Source organism: Lolium rigidum, chromosome 4, assembly GCF_022539505.1.
Source record: "Lolium rigidum isolate FL_2022 chromosome 4, APGP_CSIRO_Lrig_0.1, whole genome shotgun sequence".
Taxonomy (NCBI): Eukaryota; Viridiplantae; Streptophyta; class Magnoliopsida; order Poales; family Poaceae; genus Lolium; species Lolium rigidum.
Genome location: NC_061511.1, coordinates 240,920,756 through 240,946,479, shown reverse-complemented (window position 1 = coordinate 240,946,479; position 25,724 = coordinate 240,920,756). Strand labels below are relative to the sequence as shown.

The 25,724-nt window shown below is 47.5% G+C and overlaps 2 protein-coding genes across 2 annotated transcripts; one reads left to right on the top strand and one right to left on the bottom strand.

Moving 5' to 3' along the window:
- The first annotated feature begins 676 nt into the window (after positions 1-676).
- On the top strand, positions 677-2,127 carry LOC124650280 (peroxidase 1-like). The gene is made up of 4 exons (XM_047189825.1): positions 677-898; positions 977-1,162; positions 1,257-1,422; positions 1,553-2,127. The coding sequence occupies exons 1-4, from the start codon at positions 677-679 to the stop codon at positions 1,969-1,971; spliced, it is 993 nt and encodes a 330-aa protein (XP_047045781.1). The 3' UTR covers positions 1,972-2,127.
- Positions 2,128-2,567: 440 nt separating this feature from the next.
- LOC124648484 (traB domain-containing protein-like) lies at positions 2,568-6,690 on the bottom strand. The gene is made up of 9 exons (XM_047188244.1): positions 6,271-6,690; positions 5,728-5,775; positions 5,528-5,587; positions 4,715-4,801; positions 4,525-4,629; positions 3,506-3,619; positions 3,212-3,312; positions 2,998-3,109; positions 2,568-2,837 (listed from the first exon to the last, which is right to left on the bottom strand). The coding sequence occupies exons 1-9, from the start codon at positions 6,688-6,690 to the stop codon at positions 2,715-2,717; spliced, it is 1,170 nt and encodes a 389-aa protein (XP_047044200.1). The 3' UTR covers positions 2,568-2,714.
- Between the last annotated feature and the right edge of the window lie 19,034 nt (positions 6,691-25,724).

The window sequence follows — 25,724 nt, the reverse complement described above, 5'->3', positions numbered from 1 at the left end:
TTTTTGTTCGCTAGACATTTCAATGTCACGATTTGCGACGATGTGTTCGTCAGGACTTCCGTTTGCGACGATGTGTTTCGTTGAGACAATGATCCTTTGAACGCGAAATCTGATCGGCTTATGTTTTTAAGTTTTGAATTTGGAGGCAGACGTTTAGGGATGCGGCTAGGTGCCGGTGCCCCCTATTTAGAGGTTACGCGCCGGCACCCGTATACGGTCAGGCTTGGGGGACAAGTGGAGATGCTCTAAGGCGGTAAAAACAACTCCCCGAAAGGCCATCCAGCCAGTTTAGGACGACGACACACAAGCACGTACGCGCGACACGTCCGTCCTTGAGCCGAAACCGGTGATCGGTGATGGGCGGACGGATTGGTCCTACCTGATGATGGAGCATTCGAGTCCAGCCGAGATCGACTGCCGACGTGCACCAACCAACCAACCAATCCTTCCAACCCCGAAGCAAAGCAACCTGGAGGCGGAGTCGGCCATACTCAACCCCATCCCGTCCCCGTCGTCCCGTCACGCGCCGGGACATGGTCCGACAACCACAGCGCAACCACACTCTTTGACCTTTGCCCCATGATCTCACGGCGCCGAGCTCCTACAACCTGCTCAAGGTTTACACTCTAGCTCAACCCCGTCTCTCAACTGAAAAAGTCTGTTCTGCCCGTCGATCATGTCCAGGGGCCGGGAGCCGCGGCGGCTGCTGCTGCTGCTCGTCATGGCCCTGCTGGCGGCGGCGGGCCCGTCGGCGGCAGAGCTGGTGTTCGGGTTCTACAATGCGACGTGCCCCATCGCGGAGGGCGTCGTCTTCGCGGAGATGCGCGCCATCCTGCAGGACGACCCCACGCTCGCGCCCTCCCTGCTCCGGATGCACTACCACGACTGCTTCGTCCAGGTAACTCGCTCACCGATCGACGAGTTCATGCGCGCGTGTTCTGAATTCTGACCGGTGATCATGTCTGTGCACGTCCAGGGCTGCGACGGGTCGGTGATGCTGAGGTCGAGGAGGGGCACGGCGGAGCGGGACGCCACCCCGAACCGGAGCATGCGAGGCTTCGACGCCATCGAGCGGATCAAGGCCAAGCTGGAGATGCTCTGCCCGCTCACCGTCTCCTGCGCCGACATCATCGCCATGGCCGCCAGAGACGCCGTGCACCTGGTAAGCACAACGCCGGGCAAAGTTGGTCTTCAGTTCCGGATTGTCTAGTCGAGCCTCTACCCCCGACCCTCCGTGCCTGATAAATTTGCTGCAGAGCGAGGGCCCGTGGTACGAGGTGGAGACCGGGCGGCGGGACGGCAACGTCACGGTGGCCGAGTACGCCGCCAACGACCTGGCGCCGCCCGACTCCAACATCGTCGACGTCAAGACCTTCTTCAGCGTCAAGTCGCTCAACTCCAAGGACATCGCCGTCCTCTTCGGTACACCCACTCCCAAACCCCTGCACCTTTCCCATTGCTTCGCGCGTGGACGACAGCGACAACTCAATTAACAATGCGTCCTCGCCGGTAATGGCCGCGCGCCGTGCCGTGCATTTCCTCCAATCCCCAGGCTCCCACAGCATCGGCACGTCCCACTGCGCCGCGTTCCAGAAGCGGCTCTACAACTTCACGGGCGCCATGGACCAGGACCCGTCGCTCGACGCGCGCTACGCGAGGCGCCTCAAGAAGCTCTGCCCGCGCACCGGCGGCCGCGGCAGGACCAAGGTGCCCATCGACCCCGGCAGCGGATTCACCTTCGACCTCAGCTACTACCGCCACGTGCTCGAGACCGGAGGGCTCTTCCAGTCCGACGGCAGCCTCCTGCACGACGCCGCCACCAGGGGCTACGTCGAGAAGATGGCCAACGCGTCGTCGCCCGACGAGTACTATAAGGACTTTGCGGCGGCGATGGTTAAGATGGGGCGCACCGACGTGCTCCACGGCAGTCTCGGGGAGGTCAGGGCCACCTGCGGCGTTTTTGTTGACTAGCTGCTAGGTTCAGGCCGGCTTGAACCTGCGCTTATACATACGCTGATTATAATCTGTGATGTGGATCTTTGTCTATACGTGCTCGTTGATCCTTATGCTCAGATTAAGAGAGGTACAAAAGGATTTGCGCAACTTCAGGTTTGCCCAAGGTACAAAGATTTTGTGATGCGTCATCCATATATGCTTTCCTCACTACAAGACTGCCAGTGCCAGACATGTAGTGACGAGTGACGACTAGTGCGTGTAGCTAGAAATTTGTCTAATCTTAGTAGACAGATAGTTTTGACGAACCACCTGTTTGGTCAACCAGAATTTGGTCATCAAATATGGCCAGAGCACATAAAGCCCTCTTTTTCTGTAAAATTCGAACAGTGGCCCTAGCGTGCAGAAACAACATGAGATAAGTACTATCCAATGAGCCGAGACGCGCATACAAAATATAAGAATGTCTAGTGCCCTTTTTTCACCCCAGATAACAAAATCCAGTCAAATCGCCTTCCTAATCTAAATTTTCAACTTGATGTGTCGTAGCAGAGCACAGGTTTAAAACCCAGCTAGTAAAATCGGAAAGCTTTGGACATAGCCAGACTAGTAAATGCAGTGAAAGTGTTCTTTCTTTTGTTTAACTTCAGTTTCAGAAATTACACCTATTGTATAGATGGACACCTATAAGTACGAACTAATATTTTCTTCTGAGACTAAACATGCCAGACAGAACACTTGACACATTGATGCATACATTGTTATTTTTTACCCCATATATAGATTCCAGATGCTATTACTGCACTTATTGCTCCAACAGATGCCAGAATTTTCATCTTCGAAGGACCTTGCCTAGTCACTGGTAATTCCAGTAAGCTCTGCACCTGCAAGAAAAAATACGTGAGCACTACAAGAAGTACTTGGATAAGTTCAACATGAAAATTGAGCACAGAATAAACAAGACAGTAATCTAAAACTAGCCAGCGGATTTCTTCTTTGCACAAAGTATAACACATGAAATGTTTTTGTAGAAAAAAATCTAACCTCAATTGGTTGCTGCCAATTTTTCTTTATTCCAGAAACATGCCCTTTTCCTACAACTGCCACTACTGAAGAATGCTCCCTTGCTACATTCAATAATGTGGAAGACATGTACCTACAAACAATATCAATAACTTAAGCTTAACCATTTATTGTAAAAGTGAAAATAACAACAATAAATCGTTTACAGAAGTAGAGTAGTTTTCAAGGAACTCACATATCACGTTCATGTAGAAGTGTCTCCATCAGACTAGGAAATGCCTTACTCATCTCTTGAATAACAAGTGTTAGCATGTCAACATCATCCATATCCTTTAACTGTATAAACAAGCATTGGCATTGCTATGTGAATACAGCAAGTAATTGTCTTTTGTACATTTGATCTAAAACCAACAAAGTACTATACTATATTAGCTCACACAATAGGAATCTTGAGGGCATCTACAGAACCAAGAAGACAAGGACTATACAAGTGCTCACTGTAGGTAATGAATCACCTAAGACAACATACCATTTTATTAAGATCCTCAGGGCTCGGTAAGAATAAGCTTTGGAAAATAATGTAGTACAGAAATTTAGTCCTGTGCCACAATGACATCATCCCCCAGGTTCTCCTCAAAGTGATCTTCAAACGAAAAAAAAAAATTGGGATAACATCAGTTCAGTGCTTATGAAAATTAAATATGAACCTATCTGCTAGTAAAAGGGTTTCAGAAGTACAAGAGCCAATATGACATGCTCAATGTAAATAATATTATGCCAACAACACCAGCAGTAAAGAGGAACAAAAACTAACATAAGACGAACTCTGGTGATGCTTCAACAATTATCTCTAAAAGCAAATCATACTATAGCGCAACAACATGGCAACTGCATGCATGTAACCTTTTGGACCCAATATCCGAAACCAACCTCATCAGTTTATGGCACACCAAATTAGTAAAAACTAAAAGTTTAAGACACAAACGAGCCATAGCAACTACTCCCTATGTCCCATAATATAGGATGTTATTACAACCAGAATACTCATATATTGGTTGTAATAACATCTTATATTATGGGACGGAGGGAGTACCTTATAATTGATCCTACCAGACAGATGTGATCATCAATTTGATGAGGTGTACATTTTTTCCAGACATCCAAAGTAGTAGAAGTACAATCAAATTGGTCTCAATTCTTGTATTAATGAGAAGTGAAAAGGTTAACAGCGCATAAAAAATAGCTATATATGACTGATTCACTAGAATACAAAAACAAAACAACAACAAAGCCTTTATTCCCAAACAAGTTGGGGTAGGCTAGAGGTGAAACCCATAAGATCTCGGAGACATAGCGATAGCGCAACATATTGTCCACGCTCTGTATTAGGTGCACAAAAAATAGAGACAATAAAAGCCATATTTATCCATATGGGAATAAATTGGCATAATCATTCAGTTGCTTATCAGTGTAGATCCTTTCACGGAACTTGATTTATCCAGTGCCATTCTGAATGAAAAAACCAAACTCAAAAACTAGGTTCAATACCTGGACAGGGCGATCTCCAAGGACAACTTTGCCGCCATATTTCATTGCTTCCTCGTATCCCACTCGAAACTCAGCTCCAGGTAAAACATCAAGCTGGCTAGCAACCTTGGGTGCCAAAAAGCAACATCCATATCAGCTACCATGAAAAATGATTAAAGTACTGTCGGCATAACATGAATCAGTGTAGTACCTTTGCAAGAAACCAGCTATAGAGAATCCCGAAAGTGTTCATCTTCTTGTTCTTCCACATGTCAATCATTTCATTCAAGGTAGGAACCTATGGGTAAAATCAGATGGAATGATGAACTAGAAGAAATGATGATACCCAGTAATAGTTCATGCCAAACTGTAGATGACATGTTGATTAATCTACATGGTCTGTTTTCAATAACAAAAATAGGTATAGCATTTAAATGAAGGAACAGTAAAAACAGTATACGAAGGGAACTATTGTTCATGCATGAACAAGCACGAGTAACCTTAAAACGATTTATAATCCAGTGAAAACACAATACAACTATAATTTTATGTAACAGTGCTTGGCATAATCAGTGTCCCTGAGAATATGCAATGCCACATCCACAGCCTGAAGCCCATTTTGTCAACAAACTTAGTAGGTTAAATTCTGAACGAAGTTTATTTTTACCAGCAAACTCTGAACAGCTTTATCTTGGGCAAAATTCACTCATCTAATCCAATCACACTTGTTATTAGAGATATCCCTTGGGAAAACTTCGCACATGTTTTCTTGTCCAAGTTTATAAAAGATATAAACACCAGAGAATTCTACATTGAGAACTTTTGTGAACTCCAACACCATTAAGTGGTTTCTTCACCATTGGAGGAAATAGTAAATAAAGATGAAACCCCAAAAGACTCAAATTCTGATAGTGCTTCCTGGTGATTCAATTTCTACATCACAGGCTAATTTTGACGAGCCAATGATGATTATAGTAAAAGCATTTTCCTCCTGTAGTTTCTAACACGTGTCGGATGTTCATACCTGAAGGTTTTGTGGCTTCAGAATGGTAATCCGGCTCTGACAGAGTTCCAAGAAAACAACCTGCATTTACAAAATGGGTGAAAAGAAATTAGTGGAACATCTCCAAGATCAATTCCAATACAGAAAACACCCTAAAGCAGGCAGCCAACCGGCAGCAATTCGTAAAATATATATGATGATGAGTAAAGAAAGGAAGAAACCTGAGGTTTCAGGTAGTCGATGACGGCTTTCACTTGATCGCACGATTCCTGCAATGAAATCAACAGGGGAGTTAACAACGTAGAGCTGACTATTTGTCCTGATGATCGGTGGTACTTTTACTTTTAGCACATAATAATGCAATGCTCATTCAAATGGAGTCCAGGGAGTACTAGACATGTGATCTGTGGTCCTTTTAGCATATGAATAAAGCCTTTGTTGCAGTGTAACACACCCAAACTTGCAGGAATAAACACAACCATATGTAACCTACTGGGGAGAAATGGAGATACGCGTCCCCTGTGCTCTGCACTTGTACCTTCTGTGTCTGGACCCAAAATCTTAGATCGGCAGAACTATGTGTGCTTCTTCAGAAGTAAAATCATCCCAAAGCTAAAACAAATGCGCGCACAGTGGAGGAGTTTCTAGACTCAATGGAAAATGCAGATTGCGAGAACTACAGCAGAGAGGAACGTGTAGGGCTGGGAGTTCTGACACTAGGGAGATGGAAAACCTGGAATTCAGGGTCGACATCGAGGATTTACCTGCGAGACATGGGCGGTGCCGACGAGGTAGACGCGGCAGGTAGGGTCCTGTCCGGCCTCCAAGGCCTCGGGCGAGGTGACGCACTCGAGGCAGACCACGCCCCTGGCGAGCTCCTCGGGCAGCTCCCGCGGCTGGTCGCGCCCCGGCGTCATCCCGGGCTCGCTCCCGGCTTCCGCGTCCGCGAACTCCCAGTCGTCCGCGTACCCGCCACTCTCGCCGTTGGCCTCGGCGTCGGCATCCGCGGGAGCGGGGGCGGGGGCTGGCGCGGCCGGATCCATCAGCAGGACGAGCGGCGCGAGGCGGCGGGCCGCGGTCTGGGTCGGGGTTTGTGCGGGGCAGGCGGAGAGCGGCGGGCGGCGGCGGAAGCGAGGCCGGCCCGGGATCGGCGAGGCGGGGAGGAGGAGGTGGTGGCGGATCATGCGCCGGTGGGCGCCGATTTGGGGATAGCTAGCTCGTCGTGCCGGGCGGGAGGTGGGCCTATGACGTGGCCTCGGTCGGCGCAACGGCTGGGATCGCTTGGACCGACGTCGCGGGAGGGATCTGGGCCGTAGGATCAGCCGACGTGGCAACGCCTCGCTGGCCACGCTCTGTTGTTCGTTGCTTGATTGGTTCCTGCACTTGCATGCATCGTCGTCGCGCTCGCTTGCTTCTCCGAAGTCCGAATCAATGAACCATCACGACAGACTCGATTGAGCTCGACAAGAGCAGCTTTCTTCTGGTTCAGACCACATCGTCGAGTCATGGAGCTGTGTACATACAGTAGAAAAGCTACCGCAACATCACGTCTCCAGCTCCTGAGATCACTATCACCAGCTCCCCATCTATTCAGCTCTGCTGGGTAAATGGCTTTTTAAACTCCTTACGGAGGATGAGATTTGGCAATCTATTCTTCGGAGAAAATATATCGGCTTCAAGACGTTGTCCCAAGTGGTTTGGAAATCTGGAGATTCACACTTTTGGGCTGGTCTAATGGCGACAAAGAATATCTTTTTCCGTCATGGAACTTTCTCAATTAAGAATGGAGCTCAGATACGGTTCTGGGAGGATGCTTGGTTAGATAATGCACCCCTAAGTGAACAGTATCCTGCATTGTATAGTATAGTTCGTCGCAAAGAAGATACCATTGCCACAGTAATGGCTACCTCTCCCCCGAATGTGATGTTCAGACGAGTTTTACTAGGACAAAGGCTTTTGGCATGGAATGCCTTAATTCAAAGGTTGGGGGATATTAATCTATCACCTGAACCAGATGAATTCAGGTGGAATTTACATGTAGATGGCTCTTTCTCCGTCAAATCTTTATACATCGCCATACTTCATTCTGATTTACCAGTTGATAATAATAAGAAAATTTGGAAGATAAAGATACCATTAAAAATAAAAATATTTGGATGGTATCTTCGTCGAGGTGTCATCCTCACCAAAGACAATCTTGTTAAGCGGAATTGGCACGGAAGTACTCGATGTGCTTTTTGGCATCACGATGAAACTATTAAACACCTTTTCTTCCAGTGCCAATTCGCGAGATCTATTTGGTCTATCATCCAAGAAGCGTCTACCCTGTATCCTCCGACTAGTGTGGCCAATATCTTTGGCAATTGGCTTCATGGTATAGATCCAAGGTTTAAGTTGCTTCTTAGGGTGGGGGCGCTAGCAGTTATCTGGACGCTTTGGCTGAGTAGAAATGACAAGATTTTTAATAATAAAAATAGCTCTTTATTGCAGGTCATCTACAGATGTACATGTATTCTCCGTTTGTGGTTACCTCTTCAGCGCATGGAGAACCGAGACCTATTTACGGAGGTCTGTACACGGTTGGAGGCTACGGCGAGGGATATTTTTTTCCTACATGGGTGGCAGCATAGTCTACGGATTGAAGCCCCACCCACACCTTAGGCGTTATATGATTCATCGTTCCGATATGTATTCCGCCTAGTTTTTTTTTAGTTTGACATCTTTTTGGACTTAAGACTCATAAACGGCTGTGTGCATCCTGGTTATGCAGAGGCTGGATGTAATTGCTTCTAAAAAGTAATAAAGCATCCTTTATAAAAAAAAAGCTCCCCATCTCTTTGTCGTTTCCTTGTTTTCTACTCTTTTGTAAACAAATAAACGCAAAAAGATTTGTCGCGTACTTATAATAATTGATTATAAGAAGATAATTACCCCGTAAATTAACGGAAAATCCGGGAGAACCGTTATAAATGCCATCACCTAATGGAACATGACATCCTTGAGGGCACACACCCAACCTGCTACCAACACAAGCTACACAAACAACGTTAAAACAAGAGTCCTCGTCGAGGTTGTACACCGGTGTCATCATCATCACTCTTCTTCGAGCCAACCACTTTGTCACCAAAGAACGACCATCATAAAAGACCACCTCCTCCACCGTAAAACCTTTGTACACCGGTGTCATCATCATCACTCTTCCTTGACTGCTCTGGCCTGATTCGTACCCACCTCCTCCACCGTAACCTCCTTTTGGAGGCGCAACCTCCTTCGCCACCGGAAGAACTAAGACGACAGGGTTAGTTCCTCTCCTATCAGACCCTTTTAACCAGCTCGCCCACTTTGAGGTATCAGCCTCAGATACCAGCAAATATTTGATAACGACTTAGTTAACAATGCATACACCCTCACTGTGTGCACTTCAAGAGTTCAAGATTAATCCCGAAACATTTTGTCAATCAGTCCTTCACCTGCTCAATTGTCCATGTTCTAGGGGCAATCAAATCCATCTCTACCGATTTGAACTCACTCAGATCAACTCCCATATCATTTGACTAGACACTACCCAGATCATAGTAAAATACTATCTTCACTATATCTATCATCTTTGCGGACCTAAAAAAATCCGTCCGCGTCAACAAATGTAACTACAACACAGCATACAAATACACTAACACGTACAACAACTCGCATAAATCTACACCGTTAACACTAATATGCGAATATTAATCTACCCTTGTAGCGTGGGCAACCTCTCTAACTGCAGCACCAACAACACACATCAGCTCAGCACCAGCACCAACCCGCAGCACCAGCTCAGCCACTGACAAGCTCCTTACACCACCACCAACCTCCACCACTTCATCACCATTGTTGCTAAACAACAACACCAATCGCCTCTAAATCCTAACCCATCTGTAGATCGGGCTTCCCTCAACTAATAGCAGCAAAATGGTGAAGTTCTGATGGCTTAATCACTGAGAATTTGAGAAAATGGTGAAGTTTTTGCGAGTTGCTCTTGCTGCTCCGTCGAGCCAGGGAGAGAAGAACGAAGGAGAAAGAGAGGAAGAAGAAAGCAGTGGGCGGGGTGGGAGCGTCTGCGGGCCGGGTGATGTCATGCATGATCTGGCGGTAGCCGACCGATCGGCCTAGTGGTGGCCGACAGGGTGCTGTTGGCTGGTCGGTCTGCGCTGCCACCTGCCGTTGGCCGGTAGTTGGTCGATTGGCCGGTAGCTGGCCACTTGGTCAGCTGACATCCGAGTCACAATTTTGATTTTTTTTGAAATCACGTCCTAGTCCTGAAAATAACTAAATAATTCGTATTAGGGCATCTCCAGCGGCGCGACGCATTTCGGACACCCAAAATATCCGCGAGCGTCCGTTTGAGAAAAACAACAATCACGTTCATCACAAACCAATCTAGGCGCATCGCCAATCCCTTGTTTCGAGGGTTTCTTCCGGGTAAGCATCATGCTGCCTAGATCGCATCTTGCGATCTAGGCAAGATACGTTTATTCGTTGTTCATGCGTTGCTCGTGCTGAAGCCTTGTTGATGGCGAGCAGCGTAGTTATCATAGATGTGTTAGGGTTAGCATTGTTTCATCGTGTCACATGCTTTTGTCCATGCAACCCTTAGACGTCTAGCCGCCCTTAGGTGTAAGGGCGGCACCTCGCTTGATCATTATTTAGTAGATCCGATCCGTTATGATTGCTCCTTGTTCTTCAAGGATTAGTTTAATATCCGCATAGTTAGGCCTTGCAAACGGGTTGAAGGATCCAGTAGCGCGTAGGGTGTAGTTTGCTAGCCCTAGATAAGATGTTCCGGGGATCAACTTCATGTTGGTTTTTAGGCCTTGTCTAGGGTTGGTTTATTATCACCGTGCGTGGCTGCCAGGCTCAATCACGCGTAGGATGTTCCGATTATGTGGTGAAAACCCTAAATCGTCGTAGGTCGTTTTAGCTTTATATCGATCAAGCAGGACCACCATGTGATCGTAGACCTCATACGAATCATGGGTGGATCGGCTCCTTAAGCCGATTCACGGGACAACCCGAGAGCCGATCGAGGCTCGTATTTAATGTTTACGTGTATGCCATGCAGGAAACTAAGCGAAGCAAATCCATCACCTTCCCGACCGGGTATAGGTCAGGTGGCACGCCCTGCACCAGCATCGGACGTGCGTGCCGAGGCTTTGCGGGCCGTCGCTCGAGGGACCAGGGGCCAGCCGCAGCTTCCGGGAGCCTCCCGGCTCTACTCGTGTTGCCCGTCGTTGCTCGCCGGTGGGTTTCGACCGCAACACATTCTGGCACGCCCGGTGGGACAGTCTTCGACATCAACCGCATCGCCATCTACATCCGAGATGGCGGAAGGTACTCCAGTCACGTACGAGGATCTGACTGAGGAGCTCAAAAAGAAGTATGACAAGGTCAAAGCTATCCTCGAAGCCGACCTCATCGGCTCTTTCCAGAGGACCCGCTCACACGGCATTAGGTGGAAAGGGTTCTCACCTGAAGGCGCGCTCGATGGAGTGGACCTGTCTACCCCTTTAGAAGAACGCACCAGGTCTCTGCGTCAGGAGATTAATTTCATGGTAGCTCATTCGCTGCACCGCCATTCTGAGAGCCCGGTGAACACTTTGGAGCGTGTCGCCCTTCGGGTGATCCAGAAATCATGAGGCATCGATACTCTCCGTCGGGACCTGCTCTAGGGACTCACCAAGGAGAGATACCACTCCGGTCCCGACCACCGCTGCCGTTCGCGTTGGCAGCACCAGAAGTGCTGAGTTCACCGGCATTCGTCGTCTACAAGATCGGTGGTGACCCTAGTGATTACCAGTTCTTGTATGAGGCGCCTAAGGAGATCCCTCACGGATACACGTGCGCATACGTGCCGGACCGCAAGTAATCGGGCACTCACGAACCGGACCGCAACGGCAGGGACTTCGGGAACGGCAGGAGGAGCTTCGGATCAGATCTTGAGAAGCGGACGTGGCTAGCTAAGTATGCCACTCCGACGAACCTCCGCAGCTCAACTCCCGCAGATGGCTCGGAGCTTGAGAAGCAAGCGTGGCTGGCTAAGTACGCCACTCCGGCGAATTGTCGCAGCTCGACTCCTGCAGCCCAGCACCGCGGATCAGATCAGTACAATCTTGAGAGACCGGTTCGGCATGGTGCCGAAAAGGAGGGCAATCGGCTATTCCAAGCCGTACCCCAACGAGTACGATTTGATCCCACTACCACCCAAATATCGGCTCCCTGAATTCTCCAAGTTTAGTGGGTTAGATGGCTCCAGTTCAATCGAACATGTGAGCCGATATTTGGCGCAGCTGGGCACGATCTCAGCATCAGATGAACTACGTGTGAGGTTCTTCACACAGTCCCTCACATGATCGGCTTTCGGGTGGTACACATCGCTGCCACCAGACTCAATCCGGACTTGGAAGCAGCTTGGAAGAACAAGCTCCACATGCAGTATCACTCGAGGCTTCCGAGGCCGGCATTGCCGATCTAGCACAAGTACGACGTAAGCGCGGAGAAACAGTGTCGAATACATCCAGCGCTTCAGGACCATTAGGAACCGATGCTATTCGGCTCGTTTGACTGAAAAAGAAGCAGTCGAGTTGGCGGTGGTGGGTCTCGCATCACCGATCAAGGATATGGCTTCCCAAGCAGACTACCCTTCACTGGCGCATATGGTTCAGAAGCTATCATTATATGAACAGCGCCACCTAGAGTTGTACCAGGATAAATTCAAGCGTGCGGTAGTCCCGGTTGAGGCGGATGAAGATGAAGGCTCGCGGGAGATCAAGAGGTAGCAATGGCTGAATGGACTCGGGGGCAAGCCCCGTGTCCCGCAAATGGGTTAAGCCACAAGGTCTTCCAAGAGGGTTTGACTTCGACGTGACCAAAGCCGAGCAAATTTTCGACCTCTTACTTAAGGAGAAGCAGCTAAAGGTACCCGAAGGCCACAAAATCCCCACGAGCACAGGAGCTGAACGGAAAGCCATACTGCAAGTGGCATAACACGTTCACCCATGCCACCAACGACTGCAGGGTGTGGCGTCAGCAGATCCAAATGGCGATAGAACAAGGGCGTCTAATTTTCAGCCAGTACGCCATGAAAGTCGACACACACCCTTTCCCCGCCGTTAACATGGTGGAGTGCACTTACCCTAGGAGGTGCCAGCCAGGTTTCTCGTTCAAGCATCAACATGGTAGGACCCGGGCACCACTGCGGTAAGGACAGGAGACGAGGGCAGCCGCTCTCATAACAAGGACGAAGAGGAAGCCGTTCCACGCGATCGGCTCCGGCACGATGGCAAGCGCTACATCACGGAGGGAGAAGTGAAGAATGTGCGATATCGGCGACCTCTCTCTCGATCACCTCCTCAACAAATACGTGAGTCAATACGACCAACGCCGACGATACGACGACGATGACGAAAGAGATCGTCCGGCTAGCGGTGACGCCGAGGAGACATCGTCGGCATGATCGCGACGAGGAGAGATATGAGCGCCACGCCAAGGAAAAGTCAAGAGAGCAAGACGACGTGGATAGGCACCGAGACTCGTCCCTTCTTCGGACACTACCGGGATTCAGGAATGAGCCGATTGCCTACAATCGGCAACCGCCCGTAATGTAGACAGAAGAAGAAGGGTGCGAGGAGACGTGTCGGTGTTCAAACGTCTAGGGCCTCTCCCATCTCGGAACAAGCAAGCCGAGTCCTCTCGGGTGGAAGATCTCGAGGAGTTAGAAGACGACGATGAAGAAGAAGAAGATAAGTACCACCGGCCAAGGTGGTGCCCTGATGGACTCAGCCGTTCCCAAAAGCGTAGGGTTCAGCGACTACGTGGTTTAGAGGAAGCCGAAAGGTTATACCTGCACACGTTAAGGAAGGCACGACCTGATCTGGCCGCGAAAATTCAGCGAACTCTGGACGAAGAGGGTCGACCACAAAAGAAAGAGTGGCGCCCCAAACAAAGGGAAGCCGATGATGAGACATCGGCTGGCACAAACATGGTGTTCATCCTTCCAGCGGAGTTTTGTGCTCCAGGATTAGACGAAGCACCCGTGGCACAACTTGACTGCGGCCCACGGCCAGTTATCTTTGAGAAGCCACGAGAAAGGAGCTACGGACACCCGAAGGCCCCGTACTTACGAGGTTATATCAATGGGCAGCCTGTCAACAAGATGCTGGTGGACACCGGAGCGGCGAGTCAACATTATGCCATACTCCATGCTACGTCGGTTGGGACGCTCTAGCTCGGATCTGATCAAGACCAACGTTACACCGAGCGATTTCAACGGCCAAGCATCCGAAGCACAAGGTGTTCCGAACGTGGATCCGACCGTAGGAAGAAAAACCATCCCTACGACGTTCTTTATTGTCGATAGCAAGAGCACCTATGCTGTCTCGCTAGGGAGAGATTGTATCCACGCCAATCTGTTGCATTCCATCCACGATGCACCAATGTTTAATACGATGGGATGGAGATGAAGTAGAGATCGTCCACGCAGATGACTCAGCCGAGATTTCAACGGCCGGCATGAACGTTTGGGAGACGGCAGGCCAAGAGCCACTCTCGGGCATCACTTTGGACGACCGCGAGCGCATCGACGTGACAAAAAGCGGGGTGAGGCTGGTCTTATCCACCGGCCCGACCGTGTAACAAGAGCAAAATCTATGGACGTACGTGGCAAGGCCGATCCTTGTGATCGGCCCCAAAAAATAAAAAGGGATAATCTTGTCTCAAGCATGTCACGTAGTTATAGTAAAGCAAGACCAAGATGTAAACCTTCATTGAGCAATACAATCAAAATGGGGGCCGATTCCAGCAATCGGCCCATATCATCCTCGCCATACGTTTTGCCTGTGTTCAGTGTCGATCTAACAGGTGACGGAAAGCTAGGGTCTGGGTTTATATCGGTTGATGAACTGGAAGAAGTCAACATTGGTCCTGACGAAGCCGATGTTCAAGTACAGTGCCTTGGCTAACTACAGAGCCGATATCTGCAGTTACCTGACAGATTCGGCTCGGGGGCACCTAATCAGATGAACATGTGCGATGAACATGTGCGATACATGGGCAGTGAAATATTGGGGGCCGATAGAAAAATCGGCCAGAGAAAAAAAAATTCCATAATGTACAGCCGATGCACAGACATCGACTTTAGAACTAAGAAAAGCCGATGCACAGCCATCGACTCTAGTACAAATTACACAGGGAGACTCTACTGAAGGAACATTTCGAGGGCATGGAGGGCATCAGCACGAACACGATCCACCTCCGCGATCTCGGCCTCATCATCTTCGTCTTTGCCTGCTACCAGCTGCGTGTTCAAGGCGCGGATTTTAGCCAAGTCGGTCTTCAGTTCAGCTTTGAGGCCTTCTGCTTCCTCGAGGGAGTGAACGATGAGAGCTTCCTTAGCTTCAATGAGCCGAGGAGAGGATGGAGTTACGTTTGGTATCTCCTGGTTTGATGGAGAGGCTTGCGGTTCCTTGCGAGCTCTCTTGATGCATCGGCTCTTTGTGCGTAGGCTGCCCTGCCCCGCTTTGATGGGAGTTTGGGAAACGGCAGGTTCAGGGGCTGACCTTTTCTTGGAAGCCGACGGTGGCAAGTCTGGCTGGCTCTGCGTGGTGGTTTTCTCGAATTGCCCGAGCTCGAGTCCCTTCGACCGGATCGTGTGTCCTCACTAGAGTTTTCTTCGGTGGGGGTCCGTAGAAGAAACACAAGTATGCTTGCGAAGCCTAGAAGAATGAATGAAATCAGCCAAAGCATGGGTGAAACTTACGTGCGAGCCTTCTGGAGCTGGAGTAGGGCTTTGGCGCTTCAGAGTCTTCCGGGTAGCTACTTTCCTCACCGCTGTCCTCGTCTTGACTGAGGCTCGGGGGGCAGCTGACCTGGTAGACACTCCGCTTTTGGAAGCCGATTTGGGTGTCATCGGCTGGCTCTGCATCACAACTTTCTTCAAGGGTGGCGAGTTTTTGCAGAAGAAGACCACCGGAGCTGCTGGGAGGAATCTGAAAGGGGAGCCGTCATCATCTACAGGGTCTGGACCGTCCTGTTGCTGCAAGGAGACAGAGCAAGGTTATGAAGGGAAATCATCGCAAAACACTTCAAAATAAATTGTGAGTAGTGGTACCTGCTCTGCAGGGGTGTCATATTCAGCATCAAGCTATTTCAGCAATGGTCCCAGAGCTCTCCTGAAGGCGTGAGTTTTCCACATTGACCACCAAGTCTCAAAACCATCGGTTGACGAGGTAAAAGAGAGGTTGTGAGGAATTGGGGCGGCTAGAGCGTCAAAGAAGGTATAACACCTCTGACTAGTGAGGTCATCAGGTAGATCAGCTCGCTCTCCGTCGGGTGGTGTAGAAAGAAGTGAGGAGATACCGTCCGAGGCCAAGTTGCCGGGCTGCTACGACCGGCCGATAAGACTCATAACCAGGTTTGATGATCCTGTTTGAAGTGCTCATGCCAACTCGGAAGGAAGCGAGGACGGATCATGATGGAATACAATTGCCGAGTGTCGGCATCATCGGCAAAACTATCTAACCCGAAGGAGACTGGATTTTCAAAACAGCCGATGAACAGCCATCGACTTTAGAGTTGCAAAGTATTATGGTCAGATATTAAATTACAGTCTGAATTTGAGGAGTGCTTGAATGACTGTCTAAATTGGTATTTGAGTCTGGCCTCATGGGCGTTTGAGGGGAAAAGTCCGATACGTTGCTATCGGTTCTTGGTGCGGCAAATGGAAAACTTGAAATTAGATAAATGGAGAGTCAAATTGGAAGAACAGTTCTTATTGATTCAAAGGAACGACTTTACAAGAAAGAGCCGATGGCTCTCAAAAGGATCATCCGATGCCTAATGCACTACTACTACTAGTCCTATGCTACTAGTCCTAGTCTAAGGGCCGTTGCTGCCCTCGTCGGTGTTGTCGTGGCTGCTCGTCGGCGCTCGCTGCCGGCGGGCTCCTCGTCGGCTCGCTGCCGTAGCCTTCGGCAGGGACCCCGTACTCCTCCTCGTCATCGTCGTCGTCGTCATCATCATCCGACCCGGCACGGAAGCGCTTCATCGGCGGGTACTCGTCGGAGGAGGTGTCCTCCTCCGCTTCCTCATCCTCCTCATCGGAAGAGATGTCTTCGCCCCAGAGAGCATCATCGTCGCCCTCCTCCTCCGAATCCCCATCAATGAGGAAATGGAGGTTGTCTTCCCCATCGGTCAGGGATTCATCATCCTCTGACCAGACGGAGAAGTCCCAGTCCGCCTCGTCCCATCGCTCCGGGGCGCGTATGTCCTCCGGCGTCGGCTCGCGGGAGGAGGAAGACCGGAAGGAAAGACCGGAGGAGGAAGAGGAGGAGGAGTCCATGGTGGAAGAAGGGTTTTCGAGTACTACAGAGGAACAGAGGATGAGGAGGGGATGAAGAGCCAAACTGCTCGATGCGGTTAAATAAGGGGATATCGGGGAGTTAATGTTGCAGCAGTTTCCGAGGAAGTGGTGCCAAAGAACTGTCAAATCGTGCAGAGAAGTTGAGAAGGCAAGGCATCATGATGAAGGATACTGCGACGGTTCTGCTCTGCCACGACATGACCCGACGAAGAAAAAGGCAGAGTGATTTTGGAATTATCATTTCCAAAACCAGGGGGGCATGTGTTATCACCAGAATTTGACCGGATCAGAGGTGGGCCGCGATTAAGATGGGCTTGAAGAATATACACGGAAGAAATACATGAATCGGCCTTGTATACAAAGTTTGGGCTAGTTTGCCCGTGTATCTGTAAATATAGTAGGATACGTGTCGGTTAGATAGAATTTGGCTCGTGCACGGTTGGGATTATTCCCACGTTAGAAAGTCTACGGACTATAAATATGTATCTAGGGTTATTGAGAAAAACAACAATCACGTTCATCACAAACCAATCTAGGCGCATCGCCAATCCCTTGTTTCGAGGGTTTCTTCCGGGTAAGCATCATGCTGCCTAGATCGCATCTTGCGATCTAGGCGATATACGTTTATTCGTTGTTCATGCGTTGCTCGTGCTCGAAGCCTTGTTGATGGCGAGCAGCGTAGTTATCATAGATGTGTTAGGGTTAGCATTGTTTCATCGTGTCACATGCTTTTGTCCATGCAACCCTTAGACGTCTAGCCGCCCTTAGGTGTAAGGGCGGCACCTCGCTTGATCATTATTTAGTAGATCCGATCCGTTATGATTGCTCCTTGTTCTTCAAGGATTAGTTTAATATCTGCATAGTTAGGCCTTGCAAACGGGTTGAAGGATCCAGTAGCGCGTAGGGTGTAGTTTGCTAGCCCTAGATAAGATGTTCCGGGATCAACTTCATGTTGGTTTTTAGGCCTTGTCTAGGGTTGGTTTATTATCACCGTGCGTGGCTTCCGAGGCTCAATCACGCGTAGGATGTTCCGATTATGTGGTGAAAACCCTAAATCGTCGTAGGTCGTTTTAGCTTTATACTGATCAAGCGGGACCACCATGTGATCGTAGACCTCATACGAATCATGGGTGGATCGGCTCCTTGAGCCGATTCACGAGACAACTCGAGAGCCGATCGAGGCTCGTATTTAATGTTTACGTGTATGCTATGCAGGAAACTAAGCGAAGCAAATCCATCACCTTCCCGACCGGGTATAGGTCAGGTGGCATGCTCCTTGCACCGAGCATCGGACGTGCGTGCCGAGGCTTTGCGGGCCGTCGCTCGAGGGACCAGGGCCAGCCGCAGTTCTGGGAGCCTCCCGGCTCTACTGTGTTGCCCGTCGTTGCTCGCCGGTGGGTTTCTGACCGCAACACTGTCCGGAACCAATGGCCCCGTGATACGTCTCCGACGTATCGATAATTTCTTATGTTCCATGCCACATTATTGATGTTATCTACATGTTTTATGCACACTTTATGTCATATTCGTGCATTTTCTGGAACTAACCTATTAACAAGATGCCGAAGTGCCGATTGCTTGTTTTCTGCTGTTTTTGGTTTCAGAAATCCTAGTAACGAAATATTCTCGGAATTGGACGAAATCAACGCCCAGGGTCCTATTTTGCCACGAAGCTTCCAAAAGTCCGAAGAAGAGACGAAGTGGGGCCACGAGGTGGCCACACCCTAGGGCGGCGCGGCCCCCCCTTGGCCGCGCGGCCCTGTGGTGTGGGGCCCTCGTGTGGCCCCCTGACCTGCCCTTCCGCCTACTTAAAGCCTCCGTCGCGAAACCCCCAGTACCGAGAGCCACGATACGGAAAACCTTCCAGAGACGCCGCCGCCGCCGATCCCATCTCGGGGGATCCAGGAGATCGCCTCCGGCACCCTGCCGGAGAGGGGATTCATCTCCCGGAGGACTCTACGCCGCCATGGTCGCCTCCGGAGTGATGTGTGAGTAGTCTACCCCTGGACTATGGGTCCATAGCAGTAGCTAGATGGTTGTCTTCTCCCCATTGTGCTTCATTGTCGGATCTTGTGAGCTGCCTAACATGATCAAGATCATCTATCTGTAATTCTATATGTTGCGTTTGTTGGGATCCGATGAATAGAGAATACTTGTTATGTTGATTATCAAAGTTATGTCTATGTGTTATTTATGATCTTGCATGCTCTCCGTTATTAGTAGATGCTCTGGCCAAGTTGATGCTAGTAACTCCAAGAGGGGGTATTTATGCTCGATAGTGGGTTCATGTCTCCGTGAATCTGGAGGGGTGACAAGAACCTCTAAGGTTATGGATGTGCTGTTGCCACTAGGGATAAAACATTGGTGCTATGTTCAAGGATGTAGTCACTAATTACATTACGCGCAATACTTAATGCAATTGTCTATTGTTAGCAACTTAATACTGGAGGGGGTTCGGATGATAACCTGAAGGTGGACTTTTTAGGCATAGATGCATGCTGGATGGCGGTCTATGTACTTTGTCGTAATGCCCAATTAAATCTCACTATACTCATCATAATATGTATGTGCATGGTCATGCCCTCTTTATTTGTCAATTGCCCAACTCGTAATTTGTTCACCCAACATGCTCGTTTATCTTATGGGAGAGACACCTCTAGTGAACTGTGGACCCCGGTCCAATTCTCTATACTGAAATACAATCTACTCGCAATACTTGTTCTACTGTTTTCTCGCAAATAATCATCTTCCACACAATACGGTTAATCCTTTGTTACAGCAAGCCGGTGAGATTGACAACCTCAACTGTTTCGTTGGGGCAAAGTACTTTGGTTGTGTTGTGCAGGTTCCACGTTGGCGCCGGAATCCCTGGTGTTGCGCCGCACTACATCCTGCCGCCATCAACCTTCAACGTGCTTCTTGGCTCCTCCTAGTTCGATAAACCTTGGTTTCTTTCTGAGGGAAAACTTGCTGCTGTGCGCATCATACCTTCCTCTTGGGGTTCCCAACGAACGTGTGAGTTACACGCCATCAAGCTCTTTTTCTGGCGCCGTTGCCGGGAAGATCAAGACACGCTGCAAGGGGAGTCTCCACTTCCCAATCTCTTTACTTTGTTTTTGTCTTGCTTAGTTTTATTTACTACTTTGTTTGCTGCACTAAATCAAAATACAAAAAAATTAGTTGCTAATTTTACTTTATTTGCTATCTTGTTTGCTATATTAAAAACACAAAAAAAATTAGTTACTTGCATTCACTTTACTTGATTCATCATGCTTCCTTTTAATTTTACCACGAAAAACATACCGGTAGGACGTGGGTCTATAATTGGGAGAAATAATATAGAAGAATTTTTCAATCATGTCAGTACCATTGACGATTTTGAGGATAGACACTTGGTAGACCTTGCCCCTACCTATGAAATTGCTGCTGCTGCTTTAGTTCGCATGATGGAAACTAAATTTGTTAATCTCAATCCTATAATCCAACACATGTTTCTCACACTTGGTGATATGGAAGAAGGGGAAAAGAAAGATTTTGTTTTAGAAACCCTTCTTAGAGAATTTGGTGGTATAGCAAGAGAGGCTAGAAAGGTCTTTGCTAAATTTAATATGCTTGGTTCTTATACCAATTTTGTTAGTCTCCTTGAAAAGATGGACATGGATAGAATAAGATACACTAATAATATTGATGATGGTGGGGAGATCAAAGCACCAATACCATGTAAACTCCTAGCTATGAATGATGCACTAGAAAATAACTATGCTTGGCTTGTTCCTGAAAATTTGTTTGATGAGAGTAGCACGCCTAAGACTAATGAAAAGGGAGATGCTAAAACTTATGTATCTAATATACTATGCCTGGTTGAGAAAACTCTGCACCCCGCTGAGAATGCACCACCCCTCGATAATACTTGATACACACTTTCTGCGCCTAGCTGAAAGGCGTTAAAGAAAAGCGCTTATGGGAGACAACCCATGTTTTTACCTACAGTACTTTGTTTTTATTTTGTGTCTTGGAAGTTGTTTACTACTGTAGCAACCTCTCCTTATCTTAGTTTAGTGTTTTGTTGTGCCAAGTAAAGTCGTTGATAGAAAAGTTCATACTAGATTTGGATTACTGCGCAGAAACAGATTTCTTTGCTGTCACGAATCTGGGCTGTTTTCCCTGTAGGTAACTCAGAAAATTATGCCAATTTACGTGAGTGATACTCAGATATGTACGCAACTTTCATTCAATTTGAGCATTTTCATTTGAGCAAGTCTGGTGCCTCGATAAAATTCGTCAATACGAACTGTTCTGTTTTGACAGATTCTGCCTTTTATTTCGCATTGCCTCTTTTGCTATGTTGGATGAATTTCTTTGATCCATTAATGTCCAGTAGCTTTATGAAATGTCCAGAAGTGTTAAGAATGATTGTGTCACCTCTGAACATGTTAATTTTTATTGTCGCTAACCCTCTAATGAGTTGTTCTAAGTTTGGTGTGGAGGAAGTTTTCAAGGATCAAGAGAGGAGTATGATGCAACATGATCAAGGAGAGTGAAAGCTCTAAGCTTGGGGATGCCCCGGTGGTTCACCCCTGCATATTCTAAGAAGACTCAAGCGTCTAAGCTTGGGGATGCCCAAGGCATCCCCTTCTTCATCGACAACATTATCGGGTTCCTCCACCGAAACTATATTTTTATTCCATCACATCTTATGTGCTTTGCTTGGAGCGTCGGTTTGTTTTTGTTTTTGTTTTGTTTGAATAAAATGGATCCTAGCATTCACTTTATGGGAGAGAGACACGCTCCGCTGTAGCATATGGACAAGTATGTCCTTAGTTTCTACTCATAGTATTCATGGCGAAGTTTCTTCTTCGTTAAATTGTTATATGGTTGGAATTGGAAAATGATACATGTAGTAATTGCTATAAATGTCTTGGGTAATGTGATACTTGGCAATTGTTGTGCTCATGTTTAAGCTCTTGCATCATATGCTTTGCACCCATTAATGAAGAAATACATAGAGCATGCTAAAATTTGGTTTGCATATTTGGTTTCTCTAAGGTCTAGATAATTTCTAGTATTGAGTTTGAACAACAAGGAAGACGGTGTAGAGTCTTATAATGTTTTCAATATGTCTTTTATGTGAGTTTTGCTGCACCGGTTCATCCTTGTGTTTGTTTCAAATAAGCCTTGCTAGCCTAAACCTTGTATCGAGAGGGAATACTTCTCATGCATCCAAAATACTTGAGCCAACCACTATGCCATTTGTGTCCACCATACCTACCTACTACATGGTATTTTCCGCCATTCCAAAGTAAATTGCTTGAGTGCTACCTTTAAAATTCCATCATTCACCTTTGCAATATATAGCTCATGGGACAAATAGCTTAAAAACTATTGTGGTATTGAATATGTACTTATGCACTTTATCTCTTATTAAGTTGCTTGTTGTGCGATAACCATGTTCACTGGGGACGCCATCAACTACGCTTTGTTGAATTTCATGTGAGTTGCTATGCATGTTCGTCTTGTCTGAAGTAAGAGCGATCTACCACCTTATGGTTAAGCATGCATATTGTTAGAGAAGAGCATTGGGCCGCTAACTAAAGCCATGATCCATGGTGGAAGTTTCAGTTTTGGACATGTATCCTCAATCTCATATGAGAAAATTATTAATTGTTGTTACATGCTTATGCATAAAAGAGGAGTCCATTATCTCGTTGTCTATGTTGTCCCAGGTATGGATGTCTAAGTTGAGAATAATCAATAGCGAGAAATCCAATGCGAGCTTTCTCCTTAGACCTTTGTACGAGCGGCATAGAGGTACCCCTTTGTGACACTTGGTTAAAACATGTGCATTGTGATGATCCGGTAGTCCAAGCTAATTAGGACAAGGTGCGGGCACTATTAGTATACTATGCATGAGGCTTGCAACTTGTAAGATATAATTTACATGATACATATGCTTTATTACTACCGTTGACAAAATTGTTTCATGTTTTCAAAATCAAAGCTCTAGCACAAATATAGCAATCGATGCTTTTCCTCTATGGAGGACAATTCTTTTACTTTCAATGTTGAGTCAGTTCACCTATTTCTCTCCACCTCAAGAAGCAAACACTTGTGTGAACTGTGCATTGATTCCTACATACTTGCTTATTGCACTTATTATTTTACTCTATGTTGACAATATCCATGAGATATACATGTTATAAGTTGAAAGCAACCGCTGAAACTTAATCTTCCTTTGTGTTGCTTCAATGCTTTTACTATGAATTATTGCTTTATGAGTTAACTCTTATGCAAGACTTATTGATGCTTGTCTTGAAGTGCTATTCATGAAAAGTCTTTGCTTTATGATTCACTTGTTTACTCATGTCATATACATTGTTTTGATCGCTACATTCACTACATATGCTTTACAAATAGTATGATCAAGGTTATGATGGCATGTCACTCCAGAAATTATCTGTGTTATCGTTTTACCTGCTCGGGACGAGCAGAACTAAGCTTGGGGATGCTGATACGTCTCCGACGTATCGATATTTTCTTATGTTCCATGCCACATTATTGATGTTATCTACATGTTTTATGCACACTTTATGTCATATTCGTGCATTTTCTGGAACTAACCTATTAACAAGATGCCGAAGTGTCGATTGCTTTTTCTGCTGTTTTTGGTTTCGAAATCCTAGTAACGAAATATTCTCGGAATTGGACGAAATCAACGCCCAGGGTCCTATTTTGCCACGAAGCTTCCAGAAGTCCGAAGAGGAGACGAAGTGGGGCCACGAGGTGGCCACACCCTAGGGCGGCGCGGCCCCCCCTTGGCCGCGCGGCCCTGTGGTGTGGGGCCCTCGTGTGGCCCCCTGACCTGCCCTTCCGCCTACTTAAAGCCTCCGTCGCGAAACCCCCAGTACCGAGAGCCACGATACGGAAAACCTTCCAGAGACGCCGCCGCCGCCGATCCCATCTCGGGGGATCCAGGAGATCGCCTCCGGCACCCTGCCGGAGAGGGGATTCATCTCCCGGAGGACTCTACGCCGCCATGGTCGCCTCCGGAGTGATGTGTGAGTAGTCTACCCCTGGACTATGGGTCCATAGCAGTAGCTAGATGGTTGTCTTCTCCCCATTGTGCTTCATTGTCGGATCTTGTGAGCTGCCTAACATGATCAAGATCATCTATCTGTAATTCTATATGTTGCGTTTGTTGGGATCCGATGAATAGAGAATACTTGTTATGTTGATTATCAAAGTTATGTCTATGTGTTGTTTATGATCTTGCATGCTCTCCGTTATTAGTAGATGCTCCGGCCAAGTTGATGCTAGTAACTCCAAGAGGGAGTATTTATGCTCGATAGTGGGTTCATGTCTCCGTGAATGCGGAGGGGTGACAAGAACCTCTAAGGTTATGGATGTGTCTGTTGCCACTAGGGATAAAACATTGGTGCTATGTTCAAGGATGTAGTCACTAATTACATTACGCGCAATACTTAATGCAATTGTCCGTTGTTAGCAACTTAATACTGGAGGGGGTTCGGATGATAACCTGAAGGTGGACTTTTTAGGCATAGATGCATGCTGGATGGCGGTCTATGTACTTTGTCGTAATGCCCAATTAAATCTCACTATACTCATCATAATATGTATGTGCATGGCCATGCCCTCTTTATTTGTCAATTACCCAACTGTAATTTGTTCACCCAACATGTTGTTTATCTTATGGGAGAGACACCTCTAGTGAACTGTGGACCCCGGTCCAATTCTCTATACTGAAATACAATCTACTTGCAATATCGTTCTCTCGTTTTCTGCAAACAATCATCTTCCACACAATACGGTTAATCCTTTGTTACAGACAAGCCGGTGAGATTGACAACCTCACTGTTTCGTTGGGGCAAAGTACTTTGGTTGTGTTGTGCGGGTTCCACGTTGGCGCCGGAATCCCCGGTGTTGCGCCGCACTACATCCCGCCGCCATCAACCTTCAACGTGCTTCTTGGCTCCTCCTGGTTCGATAAACCTTGGTTTCTTTCTGAGGGAAAACTTGCTGCTGTGCGCATCATACCTTCCTCTTGGGGTTCCCAACGAACGTGTGAGTTACACGCCATCACCCCGAAGTGACAGAAATCGGGACAACCGGAGGGGATGGTAGTGATGTGAGGATCACATGTGTTCACGGAGTGTTAATGCTTTGCTCCGGTACTCTATTAAAAGGAGTGCCTTAATATCCAGTAGATTCCCTTGAGGCCCGGCTGCCACCGGCTGGTAGCACAAAAGATGTTGTGCAAGTTTCTCATTGCGAGCACGTACGACTATAATTGGAACACATGCCTATTGATTGCTTTGTACTTAGACACCGTTTTATTATTATCTGCAAATGCCCTGCTTGATTGTTACATGAGTTTCTCTCATCCATGCAACGCCTGTTATCCGTCCCCGTGCCTACAGTATTTTAATCCTGCTGTTTACTATAATCACTACTGCTGTTTCGTTACTCGCTCGCTGCTGTTATTTCACTATCGCTACTCGCTATAAAGCTGTTACTATCGATAAACTCTTGCGAGCAAGTCTGTTTCCAGTGCAGCTGAATTGACAACTCCGTTGTTAAGGCTTTCAAGTATTCTTTGTCTCCCCTTGTGTCGAATCAATAAATTGGGTTTTACTACCCGCGAAGACTGCTGCGATCCCCTATACTTGTGGGTTATCAAGACTCGTTTTACGGCGCCGTTGCCGGGAGCATAGCTTTATTTGGAAGTTCACTTGGATTGATATTGTTCGCTGCAAATTCTCCATCATGGGTAAAACTCGCGATCCTAAAGTCACCATATTACCATCC

Bases quoted from the DNA above. Each gene is read 5' to 3' on its own strand.
- LOC124648484 (XM_047188244.1), bottom strand. From the start codon at position 6,690: ATGATCCGCCACCACCTCCTCCTCCCCGCCTCGCCGATCCCGGGCCGG. The intron at 5,588-5,727 runs GTTTCTTCCTTT...TTGTAAATGCAG, and splicing joins TCGACTACCTGAAACCTCAG to GTTGTTTTCTTGGAACTCTG. The intron at 2,838-2,997 runs GTTAGATTTTTT...TTTTTCTTGCAG, and splicing joins ATTGGCAGCAACCAATTGAG to GTGCAGAGCTTACTGGAATT.
- LOC124650280 (XM_047189825.1), top strand. From the start codon at position 677: ATGTCCAGGGGCCGGGAGCCGCGGCGGCTGCTGCTGCTGCTCGTCATG. The intron at 1,163-1,256 runs GTAAGCACAACG...AATTTGCTGCAG, and splicing joins CCAGAGACGCCGTGCACCTG to AGCGAGGGCCCGTGGTACGA. The intron at 1,423-1,552 runs GTACACCCACTC...TCCAATCCCCAG, and splicing joins GGACATCGCCGTCCTCTTCG to GCTCCCACAGCATCGGCACG.